An 18,111-nucleotide genomic window follows, 5' to 3' on the forward strand; every position below is an offset into this window, starting at 1 on the left:
TAAATATTACTACCTCCAACCTAAAATAAGTGTTACAGTCTTGAACTAGAACTATTTTGGATCGGAGGGAGTAGTAAGTTTTAACAATTTCTATGGTAGGAGGTCGTGACTGGCTGGTGGGCCCCATCCGTCAGTGACGTTGCAGTGGAACCGAGACCTCTCCTGCATGCAACAAAACTGAACAAAGCCCCTCAGAATAATCCAAACGTCACGGCAAGGGACACCCTGGACAAGCACGGCACACGACCGTGGGGCCCACACACCAGCCGTCGGAGACAGTGCGCTTCACGCAGCTCAGCCTCCCAGGGCCAGAAGGGTAACTTCCGGGGCCGTGACAGCTGTATGCCTCGCGTCTTTAATAGGAGTACCCACTAAACCTCTTTAAAAAAATGTAAATTCCCACTATGACCCTCACCAAGAATTCTCTCCGCTCCTCCACTTCACTCCCCGTTCTCCTTCGATCTCAATCCCCAAACCCTCTTCTCCTCCTCCCCCCGCGTCGCAATCGTCTCAAATCCCGTGGCCACCGGTCTCTCCGCTCTGATTCCTCCGAGACTGATTCGCTCCAGAACCTATTCTTACTCTCTCGGGGGTAAAATAAAAATAATCTTGTTTTCACAGTCCTGTCTTTGTCCCGTCGTAGCTTCCATCTCCATTGCTGCTGTGCTCGAGGTTGCTCCGTAGAGAGCTGTCCCGCCCGTGCGGGCTGGGCTCAATAAATGCGCGTCCTTGTAGAGAATCCCAAGGTTTCCGCGCCGAATCTCGTCCTTGTCCCCCCGAGTTAAGAGGCGGAGGTGGTGATTCTCGTACGCGCGCCAATCTTTGCCGCGTTCGTGGATGACGAGCGGCTCCTCCTGACTCTTCTTCTCGAGCTTGCCTCCCACCCTCCTGGCTTTCTCACCACCCCTGGATTCCTGGCGGAGCCGTGGTGCCCATGGATTTCGTATTATGCGTCTGCCTCCTCCAACTGCTGTTCTTGCGCTCTTCTCCGGTGGCGGCGCTGCAGCCGACGCCGCCGCCGGCGAGGGCCCTGGACGCAAAATTGCAGGAGTACGCCTACCGGGCCCTCGTCCGTCCGCGCACCGGCATTGTCTACAATGCCACCGTCCCCGGCAACCTCACCGGCGTCTCGGTGTCCGCGCTCCGCCTGCGCAGCGGCAGCCTCCGGAGGAAAGGTTTGTCCCAGTACTTCCATTTCGGCCTGCCCACCGGCGTCATCGCGCAGCCTCGCGTGGAGAGGATGGTGCTCGTGTTCCACAACCTGGGCAATTGGTCGCAGCACTACTACCCGCCTCCCCCCGGGTACACCTACCTCTCGCCGGTGCTTGGGCTGCTGGCCTATGACGCTGTCAACCTTTCGGCAGTGGGGTTGCCGGAGCTGAACATCGTCGCGTCAGGCAGCCCGATTCTTGTACATTTCAGCAATGTCAGGGCGGCGCCGGCAGGCGGCCCAGCACCACGGTGTGTGTGGTTTGACTTGGATGGTGTGCCGCAGTTCCGGGACCAAGAGGCAAGCAACGTGTGTGCTACGTATCGCCAAGGGCACTTCTCGATAGTGGTGAACTCCAGTGAGGTTGCTCCTGCTCCATTGCCACCAGGCGCAATTGCCCCGCCGATACCGGCTGCCGGAGGTCGTACCAAGGGGGGCTCGCAAGCTTGGAAGGTCGCCGTTGGCGTGGTTGGGGGCGCCATAGCATTGGGGCTGTTATCTTCAGCTCTTCTGTGTCTGGTGAGGCATAAAAGGGCCAAGAAGTTGGAGGTGATGGAACGGAATTCAGAGGTTGGGGAGACACTGCGCATGGCGCAGGTTGGGCGGGCGCAAGCACCTGTAGCGCTGTGGACACGAACAAAACCGGTGATTGAGAGCGAGTATGCTGCATAGTTTGTTTTGGATTTTCTGCTGAGTTCAACCATCACTAACAATGCCCGGAGACATGGAATTTGTCCAATTGCCCAGGTTGAAGGTGGCAAGTGTTCCATCAGTCAGGGGTTGCTAATTACTGAAGTCAGGGCTCAGCTTCCGCCCTTGTGGGAAGGCATTCTTTTGGTTGGTTTATTTCGAAGGTTAATTTTCATGCGATGGCTATAATTGATGTTCATAGTTGCCATGTTCATACCAAGGAGCTCTGTTCATCTCCAAAGCAATGGAGAAGTGAATGTATCAAGTCAGATTTGGAATCCCTCAAAAATAAAATAAAATGGGACGCTGTATTTCAGAGGAAGTAGATTAGCGGTAAAGCTGGGTAACACTCACTGCAAACGACGTTGTTTTTATTGAAATTAGTTCTAGTTTGGGATCAGTTCCATTTTAGCACTCTTTGGTTTTCCTGTTCAGACACCTGTTGAGATGATTACATGATGATGTACATGCCATTTTGGTAATTAGCCTGATAACTTATTTTTCATGGCTACTTGTTGTAAGATACAGTCTGTATGTGGTGTGAACTATCGGCTATCTTCTCGTTACAGTTCTTGTTCCGCAGTCTGTTGATGATTTGGTGTTATTGTCTAATTCCAAATTAGTATGATACTCGAAGCTTACTAGGGTGTCATTATCATTTCCCTAAAAAAAGGTTGCATTATCATTGTTCAGAAATTAGCATCAACAATGCTGGAATAGGGCTATTGCTGACTGAAGATTTAGATGTCTGACGGTTTAAACAAGAGGCATTTTATTCATGGTATAATTCAGTACGGAATCGTTACACAACTCTTCACTTTTAATTAATATGTACCCGGACTGATTTATGAAAGTGTAATTCTTGTTATGCTTTAACAATGCCATTTATCAAAGTATGCATTCCCAGGCCCTCTTGTCCCAAAATTTCTTCGGAAGTGGGCTTGAACATCCTCCATCTTGTGAGCTGGCTTCAGGTCATAGTACTTTCTGAGCATGTGTTTCATATATACTATATACTTTGCACACGTTTATTCTTGTGTTGGAAGATTATGCAGTCTCGAGGAAACCGATGATTAGCTGTTGTCATAACTTAAATCATTATGTTTTAGCTGCCAGATGTGTGTTGCCAGTTGCCAGTTTCAAAGTTGAGAGTGCACATTCTTTATAGGTGCCCTGTTTTCAGTGGATGTGTTTGCTGAAGGTGTGTGGCAGAAGCAAACCGGAGTGCGGAATTGGTAGCACATGCTGCATCTGCAAGCAAATGCATCGGTTTATTCTGGAACATATATAACGCATATATGGAAGCGGTTAATCTGAGGTCGAGCTCATGTGAGCTTGGATGCACAGTAAAAAAGTGAAAACAATTTTTTTTAAATCTGATTTCTTTTGTGTAAACATTGACAAAAGTTTTGCTTGCTTGTGAAGTTTCATCAAAGTTTTTTTGTTGTAAACATTGTCAATGTTTGCTAAAAAAAATCTTAGTTTTTATTTTATTTTACTGTTTACCCGAGCTCATGTGAGCTCGAGCTGATATAGATTGCATGGAATGAAAATAGATGAGTGAGTGCTACAGGAGATATCCTCCTGCATCTATTAGAGCATCTCTAGTGGATGGTGTATATGGAGGTGGATGCTAAATATACACGATCAAAATCAAAAAATGTCTCCCAGTGGATCGTGTATCAGGTCGTGTAGCTGTACACGTCGCTCCCACGAGCGTACCTGGCGTGGGAGTAAACAGGACCGAACCACGCCCGTGGGCTCGCTCCCGCTCCAGTTCCTCCCGCTCCCGCTCCCGGCCGCCTCCCCAAGGTCGCCGTCGCCCCTCTCCGGCCGCCGCCCAAGGTCGCCGTCGCGTCTCCTCTCCGGCCGCCGCCAAAGGTAACCATTTTTTCCTTTCTCGCAAGCGGGAGCAGAGGGGCGGCGGAGCGGGCGCGCGGTGGGGGGAGGGGGGAGATGCAGGGGCGGCGGAGCGGTGGGGGGGAGGGGGGAGATACAGGGGCGGCGGCCGGGCGCGCGGTGGGGGGAGGGGGAAGATGCAGGGGCGGCGGCCGGGCGCGCGGTGGGGAGGAGGGGGGAGATGCAGGGGCGGCGGAGCGGTGGGGGGGAGGGGGGAGATGCAGGGGCGGCGGCCGGACGAGCGGCGCCGTGGGGAGGGGGGAGATGCAGGGGCAGCGGCCGGACGAGCGGCGCCGTGGGGAGATGCAGGGGCGGCGGCCGCACGCCCTGCAGCCCGATCTGGCGGCGGCGCCTGTGCCGGCGCGCGCCCTGGCGCGGGGACGGGGGGCTGGGCGACGGCCGGGTGGGGGGGAGGGGGGAGATGCAGGGGCGGCCGGTCGCGCCTGTCTGCTGGGGCGGCGGCCGGACGAGCGGCGCCGTGGGGAAGGGGGAGATGCAGGGGCAGCGGCCGGACGAGCGGCGCCGTGGGGAAGGGGGAGATGCAGGGGCAGCGGCCGGACGAGCGGCGCCGTGGGGAGATGTAGGGGCGGCGGCCGCACGCCCTGCAGCCCGATCTGGCGGCGGCGCCGGTGCCGGCGCGCGCCCTGGCGCGGGGACGGGGGGCTGGGCGACGGCCGGGTGGGGGGGAGGGGGGAGATGCAGGGGCGGCTGGGCGACAGGAATGAGTGATTTGGCTGTCCTTCAGTCAACTTAATATTTTGCATCTCGTTCAATAATTTTTTGCTTGTCAATTTGATGCCAGATTGTGGTCTAAAATAGCTGTGCATTGGTTGCTTGTAGATGGATGCTGACCAAAGCTTCTTGGACACCCTTGGTTTTGGTTACATGCAAACACAACCAGAAAGTCCAATTGGAGAGCAGGCAACTCCATCAACTCAGCATCAAGCAACACCATCAACGCAGCAACATTCTGCAATAATAGAGAAAGGAAAATCCAACAAAGGAAAAAATTGGTGTAGTGATGAGGACAAGGTTCTCATAGCAGCATGGGCAAATACAAGTTTGGATATTGTTGGGACTGATCAAAACCGAGATGCTTATTGGGCTAGAATTTCAGAGTACTACAACACACACAAGGAATCGTCATGGCCGGAGCGTAATCCTAATGCAATCAATTGCCGTTACACATTGATTAACAGAGAGACCTCCAAATTTTGTGGTTGCCTTCAGCAGATTTTAAATAAGGAAGAAAGTGGAAGGACTATAGCAGAAAAGGTATGCGCAATATTCTACTTCTATATGTGCTGTGCAATATGTGATGTGCAATATTCTATATGTGTTGTGCATTTGTTAACAATATATTTATATGTGCAGACAAACGATGCACACATTCTGTTTAAGGAAATGGATGTTAAAAAAAACGGCCTTTCACATTGATGCATTGCTATATAGAGTTTGCAAAGTATCCAAAGTGGCAGACAAGAGAACTTGAAACTTCTCTTAAGAAACAAAAGAAAACCATTGATGAAAGTCCAGGCAGAGCCACCAATGATCCGTCAGATGCATCCTCGGTACGCACTGATGCAACCTCGATACACACTGATGCTCTTGAACATGAGAAAAGACCTGATGGTGTTAAGAAGGACAAGAGAGGTAAAGCTGATGAGAATGCTTGCAAGCTGTCATTAGAAACTGTGTGGGCAGCAAAGCAAGAGAAGGATGAGATCAAAGAAGCGGCAAGAAATGCTCGCTATGCACAGCAATTTGAATTGCGAAAAGAGGAGATTGCACTCAGAAAGAAGGAGGATGCACGAAACGAGAGGGAGGATGCACGGAGACAGTTTGAATTAGATGAGAGGGTCATGCTGATCGACGCTAGTGGTATGACTGATGTGCAAAAGCAGTTCTACCAAGCTAAGCAGAATGAGATCCTTGCTCGAGGCCTAGAGTAATGTGAGCTATTTGATATGTGAGCTATATGAACTATTTACTGCTTTCCGCTAGTTGCTGTATGAACTATTTGATAACATCACTCATTGCATAAATATTTTATTGATAGCTATAAATTCATGGATTACATCACTCATTGAATAAATTAAAACTAGATGAAAAGAAACGGATTACAGACTTATAACTAGGACATCACTCGTTTCCAAATTTTTGCCACACATGGTCAATTAGATCAAGTTTAAGCTGATCATGTTCACCTTGATTTCTAATCCAGTGAGTCATCTGAATAAAAGAGCTCAGTTGTTCCGCATGAGTACGAGAGACCGTGACTCTTTCTCCCATTGCCTCAAAAGTGCAGCTTTGCCGACCAGTTTGTCGCTCCTCTTCAACTATCATATTGTGCATTATGACACAAGCTTTCATGACATCACCGATTTCTTTACGTTTCCATCCTTTAGCAGGTCCACGAACAATGGCAAAACGGGATTGAAGAACTCCAAAGGCTCGTTCCACATCTTTCCTAGCCCCCTCTTGCCTCTTGGCAAAAGTTTTATGTTTTCTGGTATCTGGAGCTGGTATGCTCTTCACAAATGTTGCCCACCGTGGATAGATACCATCTGCAAGATAATACCCCATTGTGTACTGATGGCCATTGATGCTATAATTCACTGGAGGAGTTTGGCCTTCAGCTAGCTTTGTAAAAACAGGAGAACGTTGAAGAACATTTATATCATTCAGAGACCCTGGTAAACCAAAATAAGCATGCCAAATCCAAAGATCTTGTGAAGCAACTGCTTCCAAGATCATAGTGGGCTCGCTGACATGGCCTTTAAACATGCCATGCCATTTTTTGGGGCAATTTTTCCAACCCCAGTGCATGCAATCTATGCTCCCTAACATACCAGGAAATCCTCTTTCCTCCCCTATTGCAAGTAACCTAGCAATGTCTTCTTCATTTGGAGATCTCAGGTACCTTTCCCCAAAAACTTCACAAACTTTGATCACAAATTTCTTGCAAGACTCTAAATTAGTAGCCTCAGCGGACCGGATGTACTCATCAGCACCATCAGCTGCTATTCCATATGTTAGCATCCGCATTGCCGCGGTCATCTTTTGTAGAGGATGTAACCCAAGAGCTCCAGAAGCACTTCTTTTTTGAGTAAAATAACCATCATAATCATGCTCAAGTATACCATCGGCTATGCGTTTGAACAAATTACGGGACATCCTAAATCTGTGCATAAAAAGTAAATGAGACAGGGAAATGAAAAAAGGGCTAAAGCAGAGAAGTGTAGTAATTACGAACCTTCGTCGAAACAAATGTTCGGGATAGCGAGGAACTTCTTTGAAGTAGTCGTCCCACAGAAGAACAAATCCGGCATCTCTTCCTCGATTGATTGTTTGACGTCCATGCTTGGAACCGCCATGGCGTCGAGCGTTCATCCTCTCTTCCTCCTCGCGCTCGGGGAATGCTGCAAGTATGAGTTCATCGTCGCCAGATGAAGATGACGAAGAACTCATGTCCAAAGTGGATGTGTTCATTGTGTTGCGTGAGAGACGATAGAGAAATCTAGGTGAGAAGAGAAGTCACAGATAGAAGTGCTAGAAGAAAGATGGTAGGGGTGGTTTATATAGAGAAATACGACCGTTGAAAATATAGCCGTTGAAAATATAGCCGTTTGAAAATATAGCCGTTGGAATATACACGTCCAAATTTACACGTTCCACTGAAAAACTGAGAGGTGTGTATTTTAGCAAGGTGTATATGAACGTGTATATGGAGATATACACGTCCAAATTTACACCATCCACTAGAGATGCTCTTAGTCAGCGTATGTGATCCTATCGCTTGCTTTGAAACTATGCTGCACTGGGACCTAGACAAAAAGGACAAGTACTACTGGACAGGTTGGTAATACAGTATTTGAATGGAGGACTGGCTGTGATTTGGTGCCTTCATCCGTGTACAAGATTCATTTGTCCCGGTCTTGCCGTCGGGCGGGCGAGGCGGGCCGGGCTCTGGTCCTCGGCCGGTGGCTTCCGGCGGTGCTGAGGTGGCCGCTGCGGGCCGGGGGCTGCGCCACCAAGGCCACCTGTGTCTTCGGGTCCGCAGCCTAGACCGGCCCCTCCACCCCACGTCGTTGCTCGCCCGTCTCCGCCGCCGCAGTCCAACGTTGGTGGTACTGTGGCTGCGCCCCGGGGTCAATGGGGGGATGACGACTACGATGCCTATGGGGCTGGTCAGCACCGTGGTTCTTCGTCCACGGGTGGAGGTCGTGGTTAGGCTTGGCAAAGCGACGGTTCGGCTGAGAGGCCGTTCTTGGGTCCTTCCGGTGGCTTCGTTGAGGGGCCTTCTGGTCCGGGTAATCGGCAGCGGGTAGGTTTCCGTGGCCATCATGGTGGTCGGGGCGGTCGAGGGGGCCGGTACCGTCCACGACAACTGGCTCCACCTGTCGTTGTCGAGCAGATGACAGATAACGGGGCTGCCGAGGAGCCAGTGTTGACCGGTCACGCTATGGAGGTGGTGACGGCTCTTGCTACTGTTCAGGTTCCTGAGAACGAGGTTATGGCTGATGTGTCTGTGGAGATGACGGATAGGGCTGAGTCTGATAGGGCGTCCAAATGGGCGCACAAGAAGGAAAAGATGCTTTGTTATCGATGTGGCGACAAGGGCCACTTCATTGCGGAGTGTGTGGCTCTGTTATGTGATACCTGCAGTAAGCCGGCACACGACTCTGGGGACTGTCCGATTCTGCGAGATCAGGCACCGTCGCTTATGATGTATGGAGTATACTGTGCTGAGCTAATGTTTTTTGAGTCTCCGAATGAGCGAGAGGTTACTGATGAGACCCTGAGCATGACTACGGGGATTGTCAAGGTAACCAGAGGGGAGGTCTCTGAGACACAGATCGTGCAGAGGCTTCGGGAGCTGGCCCCTGGGGATTTCCAGTGGGACCTCGTCAGTCTCGCTGATAAGATGTTCAGAGTTGAGTTTCCTTCGGTGGAGGATCTGCAGAGGTTGCTGAGTTTTGGGATGTGCAAAGTGCCGGGAACTGATTGCATCCTTGAGTTTCAGGAGTGGAAGCAGGTGGAGCCTCAGGGTAAGCCGCTTACTCAGGCGTGGTTGCGATTTTCCGGGGCCCCCTCCAAGCCGATGTAGGATGCTCGGGTTGTGGCCAGCTTGGGCATTTTGGTGGGGAAGCCTGAGCGAGTGGATATGGCGTTCACCAGAGCTCATGGGATTGTTCGGGTTCTGGTTAGTATTATGAACATTGAGTATGTGCCGGAAGTGGTTAAGTGGGCTTATCGAGGCAGGATTTATAATCTGGTTATTGAGTTTGAGGATGAGAGCCTTTTGGCTGCGGCGGCTCACGGGTCCGACGTGGATATGCACGAGGGTGACGGCAGCGCGGGAGCAAAGGAGCCGCCGGTCGAGGACTCTGGACGACAGATGTCCAAGGGACCGGGGTCTGAGACCGCGATGACTGGGGATGGAGCGGCTCCACCCTCCTCGGTGCCTACGACGACTCTGAGATTTGGGTCCTTCGAACCCGCTTCTGCACCCCCGAGGCTGTGGAGTGATCGGGTTGAGTCCGAGGAGGCTTTTGAGCTCGCGTTGCCTGCTTTGGGGTTTGAGGATACTGTGTGTACTATTCCTGGGGTTCCTGGGGCTTCGTCGATCTCGGTCTGGGGAGAGGAGGAGGTGAGTCGGCAGGTGGCCACTCCCTCTCGTGCTCAGCACGCTGTCCCTCCTTAGGACGTGGCGCCGGTGTTCGTGGCTGGTTTGTCGGGAGGGGTCCCGGGGTAGGCGGCCTCGGGTTGCTCTTCTCCTGCAGAGGTAGGGGATTCGGGGCAGGTGGCATCCGTGTCCTTCTCTACATTGGGAGGGGGTCTAGCGCAGGTGGCCTCGGATACCTCCTCTCCCGTCGCGTCTACCTCTCTGCTGGTGGCGACTGTGCCATCGGGAGGGGGCTCGGGGCAGGTGGCCTCGGAGCCCTCTTCTCCTGAGGCGCCTATGGTGGTGGCCTCTCCGGTGCTGGGTGGGGAGTTAGGGCAGGCGGCCCATGCACTCCCTTCACCTCGTTCGCCGCCGGCTCCGTCCTGGGGGGCGCGCCAGTCGTGTGAGGCCATGGTGACTGCCTTTCCACTTCCTGGCGAGTCTGCTGGGGAGTCCGTGCAGGCGGACCGGCCTAGCGGTTGGGGTGAGGCAGGAGGCCCTACCCTGACCAGGATCTCTCGGGAGGAGGTTATTGCGTTTGTTGGGATCCAGGATCCGATGTCTGAGGGGCGACGGGTGAGTGGCCGTCTCCAGACTCAGCCGGATGTGGACGACATTCAGCAGCGGTGCGCCATGAGGGCGGCCAAGCTCCGTGACGTTGAGGTCACTACTGGTATGTCGGTTAATACTTCTAATTCCATTCTGCATTTTTCTAATGATGAGATTGTTGAAAATGCAAATCAATTAGGAGTTTCACTAGGTAGTAATGTTACTGACATCTCTAATTCTGTTAATGATCTTCTAGATCTAGAGGCTGAGCGGGCCTTAGAGATGATTCGTAATTTAGCGGCGGTTAAAACCATGAGTGATTCTGAGGTTGATGCGTTGGGGGTCAGGGTGCTCGACAATTTTTGTGCGGATCTTATTCCTCCCATACCTGAGGCGGAAGAAGAGGATGATACTACTGAGATGGTTATGGCTGGACCTTCTGAGACAGGTTGTGAGGACCGGTTGCAGAGTCAAAATGTCTCTAAACGCAAGTGGAAACGGAAGGTGTACCCGGTGTCCGCAGTGCGTAGGAGTGCTAGGATTCGTACGGCTAAAAAATTCCATGATGAACTATGAAAGGAATCTTTTGGAATAGCAGAGGTCTAAAGGACTTGGCTAAAAGAAGGTTTCTTGCTGAGGCGTCTGTCGAGCATCGATTAGATTTTATCGCTCTATCGGAGACAGGTAGAGATAATTTTGCGCCACAATTTCTAAATACTTTGTCGGGAGGTATTGATTTTGATTGGCATAGCCTGCCACCGAGAGGGAGATCGGGTGGAATCTTACTCGGCGTTCGATGCGAAGCGCTCGAGGTTCGAAGTGTGGTAATGGGTGACTTTGTAGTCAAGTTTCGGGTGCGTTCGAAGGATGATGGGTTTAATTAGGCTTTGGTTGCGGTATATGGTGCCGCACAGCCCGAACTCAAGCCCGAGTTCTTGGCTGATCTTGTTAGGATTTGCGGTTCCGAGCAGCTTCCTATCCTGGTGGGGGGTGATTTCAATATCATTAGAAGGCGTGAGGATAAGAACAATGATAACTTTGACGACAGATGGTCGTTCATGTTCAATACTATCATTGAAAGTCTTGACCTGAGAGAAATTGAGTTCTCGGGTAGAAAATTCACCTGGGCTAACGCGCTGCCAAATCCGACGTATGAGAAGTTGGATCGAGTGTTGGCTAGTGTCGATTGGGAACAGAAGTTTCCGCTAGTCACAGTTCAGGCTTTGTCCCGTGGAATTTCTGATCACACGCCGTTATTTGTGGACTCTGGTGAGGCCACCCACCTGGGAAACAAAAACTCATTCTCCTTTGAGTTGGCTTGGTTTGAACGAGAAGGTTTCTTTGATCTCGTAGCCAGAGAGTGGGCTAAGGATTCAGGAGGGAAGACTGCGCTTCAGCGCTGGCAGAATAAGATTAGGCATTTGAGAAGTTTCCTGCGTGGGTGGGCTAAGCATCTTAGCGGGATTTATAAGGTCGAAAAGGAAAGGGTCCTTTCCCTTATTCAGTCCCTAGATGTAAAAGCAGAAACCACGGTGCTGCCGGCCACGGAGCTTCATGCCAAGCTTGACGCGGAGATGAGGCTGAAAGAACTTCTTCGAGAAGAGGAATTGAAGTGGGCGTTGCGGGCCAAGGTCCGGCGAGTAGTCCAGGGGGATGCGAACACTCAATTCTTTCACATGATCGCTAATGGTAAACATAGAAAGAAGAGGATCTTTCAGCTTGAGCAAGATGAAGGAACAATTTTAGGACAGGAAAACCTAAAACTGTACATTACAGAGTATTACAAGCAACTGTTTGGTCCTCCAGAGGATAACTGTGTGTCTCTGGATGAGTCCAGGGTTGAGGATGTTCCTCAACTCACAGCGGTGGAGAATGATATTCTAGCGGCTCCTTTTTCTGAGAAAGAGGTGTTTGAGGCCATTTCGCAAATGAAAAATAACAAGGCGCCGGGCCCGATGGATTTCCTGCGGAGTTTTATAAAAAGTGCTGGCATATTATTAAAGGGGATATGTTGCCTTTGTTCAATGATCTCTTCTCTGGGCAGCTTCAGCTTTTTCAGCTGAATTTTGGAACGATAACCCTTCTTCCTAAGAAAACAGAGGCTGTGAGAATTGAGCAATTCAGGCCCATCTGTCTTTTTAATGTAAGTTTCAAAATATTTACCAAGGTCGGGACTAATAGGCTCACACAGATCGCGCATGCTGTGGTGCAGCCTACCCAAACTGCTTTCATGCCAGACAGGAACATCCTTGAAGGGGTTGTGGTCCTTCATGAAACGCTCCATGAGATCCGCACGAAAAAGCTGGATGGGGTTGTTTTCAAAGTGGATTTCGAGAAAGCGTACGACAAAGTCAAATGGCCCTTCCTTCAACAGGCCTTACGCATGAAGGGTTTTGATGAAGCTTGGTGACGCCAGGTAGAATCCTTCACGCAAAAAGGGAGTGTTGGAATTAAAGTGAATGACGATATAGGTCATTATTTCCAGACACACAAAGGCCTGAGGCAAGGTGATCCAATGTCCCCTATTTTGTTCAACATTGTGGTTGACATGTTGGCAATTCTCATAGGTAGGGCAAAGGAGGCCGGTCAGGTGGGTGGCTTGGTGCCTCACCTAGTTGATGGGGGTGTGTCCATTTTGCAGTACGCTGATGATACAATCATATTTATGGAGCATGACTTGGCAAAAGCGAGAAATATGAAGCTGGTGTTATGCTTATTTGAACAATTGACCGGATTAAAGATTAACTTTCATAAAAGCGAGTTGTTCTGCTTTGGTAGAGCCAAGGAGGAACAAGAGGCTTATAGGCAATTGTTTGGTTGTGAATTAGGGGCTTTACCTTTTACTTACCTAGGTATACCCATTTACCATCGTAAGCTAACAAACAGAGAGTGGAAATGCATCGAGGATCGGTTTGAGAAGAAACTTAGTTGCTGGAAGGGCAAACTTATGTCTTATGGAGGCCGGTTGATTCTTATCAATTCGCTGCTCACGAGTATGCCGATGTTCCTACTATCTTTCTTTGAAGTTCCAGTTGGGGTTAGGAAAAGGCTGGACTTCTACCGATCAAGATTTTTTTGGCAGAGTGATGAACTAAAGAGAAAGTACCGACTTGCCAAATGGGATATCATCTGTAGACCAAAGGACCAAGGGGGTCTGGGTATTGAGAATCTTGAGGTCAAGAACAGATGCCTTCTCAGTAAGTGGTTGTATAAGTTATCAGTTGAGACTGACGCAACATGGGCGTAGATTCTCCGTAACAAGTATCTGCAGTCCAAAACTTTGTCACAGGTGACAGTGAGACCAACTGATTCGCTGTTTTGGAAGGGGCTTATGAGAGTTAAGGCAGCCTTCTTTAATAGAACAAAGTTTATAGTCGGTGATGGCAACAATACCCGTTTCTGGGAGGATACTTGGCTTGGTGATACGCCATTGGCGCTCCAGTACCCGTCCCTGTATCGTATTGTTCAACGACGTGATGCGCTAGTTGCAACGATTATGTAGTCCATTCCCCTTAATATCCAGTTTCGGAGGGTGCTTGTTGGTGATAGATGGGAAGCATGGCTTCATTTGGTGAGTAGACTGATGGAGGTTCAGCTAGCTCATCAGCCCGATCAGTTGTGTTGGAAACTTACTAGGTCTGGAGAATTTACGGTTAAGTCGATGTATATCGATGTCATTAACTCTAGTGTCATTCCTAGTTCCAAACATGTTTGGAAAGTAAAAGTTCCTTTGAAGATTAAAGTGTTTATGTGGTTTGTACATAAACAAGTCATTTTAATAAAGGACAACTTGGTTAAGCGCAATTGGACAGGATCTACTAGGTGTAGTTTCTGTGATCGGGACGAGACCATTAAGCACCTCTTCTTTGAGTGCCCGTTGGCGAGAGTTTTGTGGCGCACCGTGCAAATTGCCTTTAACATTACTCCTCCGAATTCGGTCGGTACGTTATTTGGAACGTGGCTTGATGGGATAGAGTCCGATACAGCTAGACACATCTGTGTAGGAGTATGTGCGTTGTTATGGGCAATTTGGAACTGCAGAAATGATTTGGCTTTTAACAGAACAACAACTATTCATTTTTTGCAGGTTTTATTCCGAGCTACGGCGCTGATCCGTATGTGGTCCTTACTCACTCCGACGGAGGCCAGGGAGCGTTTGGTTACTGGATCTGTCCGGTGGGAGATGGTAGCGCGGGATATTTTCAACCGGTTTGGATGGCGGTCATGTAATAGGATAGGCGATTAGTTTTTCTATCTTTGTTTTGCCAGCCGGTTGTGGCTCTATGGCCTTTTTATATTTGGCGTTGAGGCTCTCTGTGAGCTAGCCTTCATTTTGTTTCCAGACTTTAAGACCTTGTTGAACCTATTTTATTTATAAATATGGCTGTATGCATCGTTCTGATGCAGAGGCCGGGGAGCCCCCCTTTTCGAAAAAAGAAGTATTTCTTTCTTGTCCTTTTTTAGAAGATTCTTGTCCTTCTTCTTTTTGGCAGATGGAACTTCAGATTTTCTTTCAATCTCAACATGATTTGAGCCCGACAGCCCCAAGTGAGCCCATGTAGTACTTCATGGGCTGCCCCATGAAGTATGTTATCAACATGGGCTGCCCATGCAGGCTACAAGCCGCACGTTCTGGCCCAAATAAAAATCACAAATGAAACACCCTGCCGGCACTTCCTATTTAGCGCTGCAGACGCCAGTTTGTATGCATTTTGCAAACTGGCGCCTGTAGACCTCCATGCTGGGCCGGCCCAACTCAGTGTCCCTTCGTCTTTCTAACACGCAAAGAATGGAGCGCAAACAAAGATTCGATCGCTGACCTCCTGTTTGCTAAAACAATACGCTAACCACTAGGCCACATAGGCAACTTTGGATGTTTCCATCCTTTCCCTTATTTATTTTGTCCCGCTTTTCTTTTTTTCCATTTTTTTCGTTTGTCTGTTTTTTTCTTCCTTATTTGATGAATTTTTCTTCAAATTCCTGAAGTTATTTCATTTTTCGATGAACTTTTTTCTTCAAATCGATGAACTATTTTCAAAATTGTGAACCTTTTTTCTAATTCGATGAACTTTTTTTCGAACTCGATGAACTTTTTATGAATTTGAATGAACTTTTTCCAAATTCAATGAACTTTTTTCAAATCCGATGAACTTGTTTCCAATTCAATGAATTTTTTTCAAATTTGATGAACTTTTTTTCATAATAAATGAACTTTTTTTAACTCATAAACTCTTTTTGAATTTGCTAATTTTTTCAAAATATATTGAACTTTTTTTATAAGATGAACTTCTTTTGAATTCGTGAACTTTTTTTGAACACATGAACTTTTTGATTTGGTGAACCTTTTTGCATGTTCGTGAACTTCAGTTGAAATATATGAACATGTTTTGCAATAATTGAAACATCTAAACGTTATGTAATATAAATAGCACGTCTAACTTGCTGTTCTTAAAACTTCCGCGCTGTCAATAGTCGGGTGTAGTTAGTTGGCGAGTGGTCAGCTGCTCTGAATGTAAGTGCTGTGTCGTGAGTTCGAATCTCGTTGACCGCAACTTTTTGCGGGTTTTTTTCGCAGTGCACGGTCCTGGGCCGGCCCACCCAGACGTCGCTGCGAGCGCCCGTTAGGTTGCGCGGCGCCTGTAGCGCCCAATAGGAGCTCCCCACCCTGCCATCTCTCTGTTGCCCTAAAAAATCCCTCAAAAAGGAAATCTCTCTGTCGCCCTCACAAAAAAAAAACTCTCTGTTGCCCTCAGCTTTTGCCTGCAGCTTCCATCCATACGTTTGAGAAATCTGTGTATTTTTTTTTGAACGGTTGGTGTGTTCATCTTGCTCTATTACAGAAACTCGCAAGGGCACGTAAGTGCGGGGACACTCACCTGTCAAATCCTGCCATTTGGCTTGATTTGCCTCACGATTCACGAAGTAGATGAACCCGCACTAGGCACAGTAAGGCTAGTCATAGTGGGAGTAACTTAGCTAGTAACATAGCGCACTCCAAGAAAATTTTGCTTACGTGGCATGTAGTTAATGATAAGTGGTAACATAATATGTTACTGTAACATAGCGTTTTCCAAGACAAGATGAGTCTACAAGCTAATAAATGAAGTTTTCTATGACACTACTACTATGTTACTTTGCACTATGAAGGTAGTAACTTAGACTAGTGTCATATGCATGACACTAGTATAAGTTACTCCCCACTATGACCAGCCTAAGAAAGAAAATCCCTCAAAAAGCTTTAAGTTTCAATGATGAAACTTATCGTTTTCGCTTTAAAAAATGCTCAGCCTCAACAAGTTTCAGAGATATAATTTTAAGCAATTTTTTTGTCGGTCATAGACACAAAATAATTGATTTTTATCGGTCACTCATACTAAGTTTCAAACATTGAAACTTAGCATTTTCTTTTTCAAAAGTCGTTAAAATATATTCAAAATGGATCTTATTTAAAAACGCTGGTCGCGAGAAACAAGAATATAAAAACAGAACTTAATTTAGTTTTTTTGTTTAAAAGATATAAAACTTTAAAAATCGAAAGCCAAAATAAAAAGTTGGCACCAGATACCTGAGTGGCCTCGCACTTGCTTGCCGTAAATCCTCGTCCTGCTTTATTATACCACATGGCCGAGCCTCTGATAACGATCCGTATTCCCATACTCGATTGAACAGGAAGCGGATCGTCTGACATACGGTACCCTGCCGTTTTGCCACTATGCTCATTGGGAACCTGGCTCATATGTCAGTGGTCCAACGGCACACAACGCCACAGCAGGGGAGCCGCCTCCGATTGAACATACACTCCGAAATTGTCACGTCTGGAGCCATTCCAACCACGTTTAAGCATCCTGAAACGAGACACATCAAGTTTGGGGCCGATCAAGAAGGACTGTTCTTGAAGTAGGAGTAGAGTAGGTCCGAAATGAAGCAACCCAGAATTTCTTTGTCTCATTCTTTCTCTCCCTTTTCTGGTTGTAAGTATGTATGTGAACTGAAATCACAAGCTCACAGATTTTGGACTTGTGAGCTGCTTCCCGGCACTTGCTCCTAAGCCAAAAAGGGCTAGCTCCTATCCGCACCAGAGCAGAGCAGCATACGGATGCATGTGGCCCCTTGGTGGCTGGCCTTGGATCCTGAGCTACAAAACAAAAGCGCAATCTTGGTTCCCACACCACGATCGATCTTGACCACATGCAAAGGGACAAAGATGCCCAGGGTTCGATATAGCATCATCCAGTCCACACCACGCATCATGTAAAGAAGATACGTACAAGTTTGTTTGTTAATCTCAATCAGAGCATGCATGCATGCAAGAAAAGTCTCGAATTAGCGACCGTACGTGAATCGTGATTTACCTTCAGCAGCCTTGACACTTAGAGAAATCAAATGAAACCTCATAGGCATTGCAAATTTGAAACCTTGAGGGTACCCTCCCACCTCTTTAGTTCAATTAGATGAACTAACTTTTTAGAATTCACTTTTTTTTGAATTTTTAATTCATTTGGTTAAACTAAACAGAGTCGGAGGGTACCCTAAAGGCTTCAAATTTGCAACTCTAGGACCTCATAAGGGTATACATAGTCTATGGGACGGCGCAAACTTGGGTATGAGGGCATCTCCAAAATGGACACCCGTTTCTCCCTATATGTTTGGACTGGTCAGTTCAAACATTCAACATAGATGTTCGTATTGGGTCAGATCAGTTCTAATGTACCAAATCCCCAGTCCGACCACAAACCTAGGGAGGATTAGTGGAGTCTAGACACCTGCCACATCGGACTCCAATAGTCTGGACCCACCCAAAAACCTTGGATGCCACACGTGGCTTTCACTCCTCCCTGCCCGTAGACGAGGTGCCGCACCAGGTTTACTAAGATCGAGGAACGGTCGGAGACGAAGGCAGCGTCAATGTTGCCAGCACCCGACGTGCATACATGTGGACCAGCACGAATTTTACACCATGTCAAAGGGACTAGCAAAGGAGGCATCCATGACAGTTGTGGTGCAAAACGACATGGGGGTAGAGAGTGCGAATGTTGCCCACGGTTGTCCGAGAAGGCGAAGTAGTAGGTTAATAGACGGTGCCAGCTGGTGACGA

The 18,111-nt window shown here is 48.4% G+C and overlaps 2 protein-coding genes and 1 pseudogene across 2 annotated transcripts; 2 read left to right on the top strand and 1 right to left on the bottom strand.

Moving 5' to 3' along the window:
• Positions 1-383: 383 nt before the first annotated feature.
• LOC109774872 (uncharacterized) lies at positions 384-2,468 on the top strand. Its single transcript, XM_020333640.4, has one exon. It carries the CDS (start codon positions 935-937, stop codon positions 1,880-1,882), a length of 948 nt encoding a protein of 315 aa, XP_020189229.1. The 5' UTR covers positions 384-934; the 3' UTR covers positions 1,883-2,468.
• A 2,120-nt stretch (positions 2,469-4,588) lies between these two features.
• Positions 4,589-5,871, top strand: LOC109774874 (uncharacterized; annotated as a pseudogene).
• Positions 5,872-5,941: 70 nt separating this feature from the next.
• Positions 5,942-7,487, bottom strand: LOC109774875 (protein ALP1-like). The gene is made up of 2 exons (XM_073498999.1): positions 7,056-7,487; positions 5,942-6,983 (listed from the first exon to the last, which is right to left on the bottom strand). Exons 1-2 carry the CDS (start codon positions 7,289-7,291, stop codon positions 5,942-5,944), a joined length of 1,278 nt encoding a protein of 425 aa, XP_073355100.1. The 5' UTR covers positions 7,292-7,487.
• Positions 7,488-18,111: the final 10,624 nt, after the last annotated feature.

Source organism: Aegilops tauschii, chromosome 5 (genome assembly GCF_002575655.3).
Source record: "Aegilops tauschii subsp. strangulata cultivar AL8/78 chromosome 5, Aet v6.0, whole genome shotgun sequence".
In the NCBI taxonomy this organism is placed as follows: Eukaryota; Viridiplantae; Streptophyta; class Magnoliopsida; order Poales; family Poaceae; genus Aegilops; species Aegilops tauschii.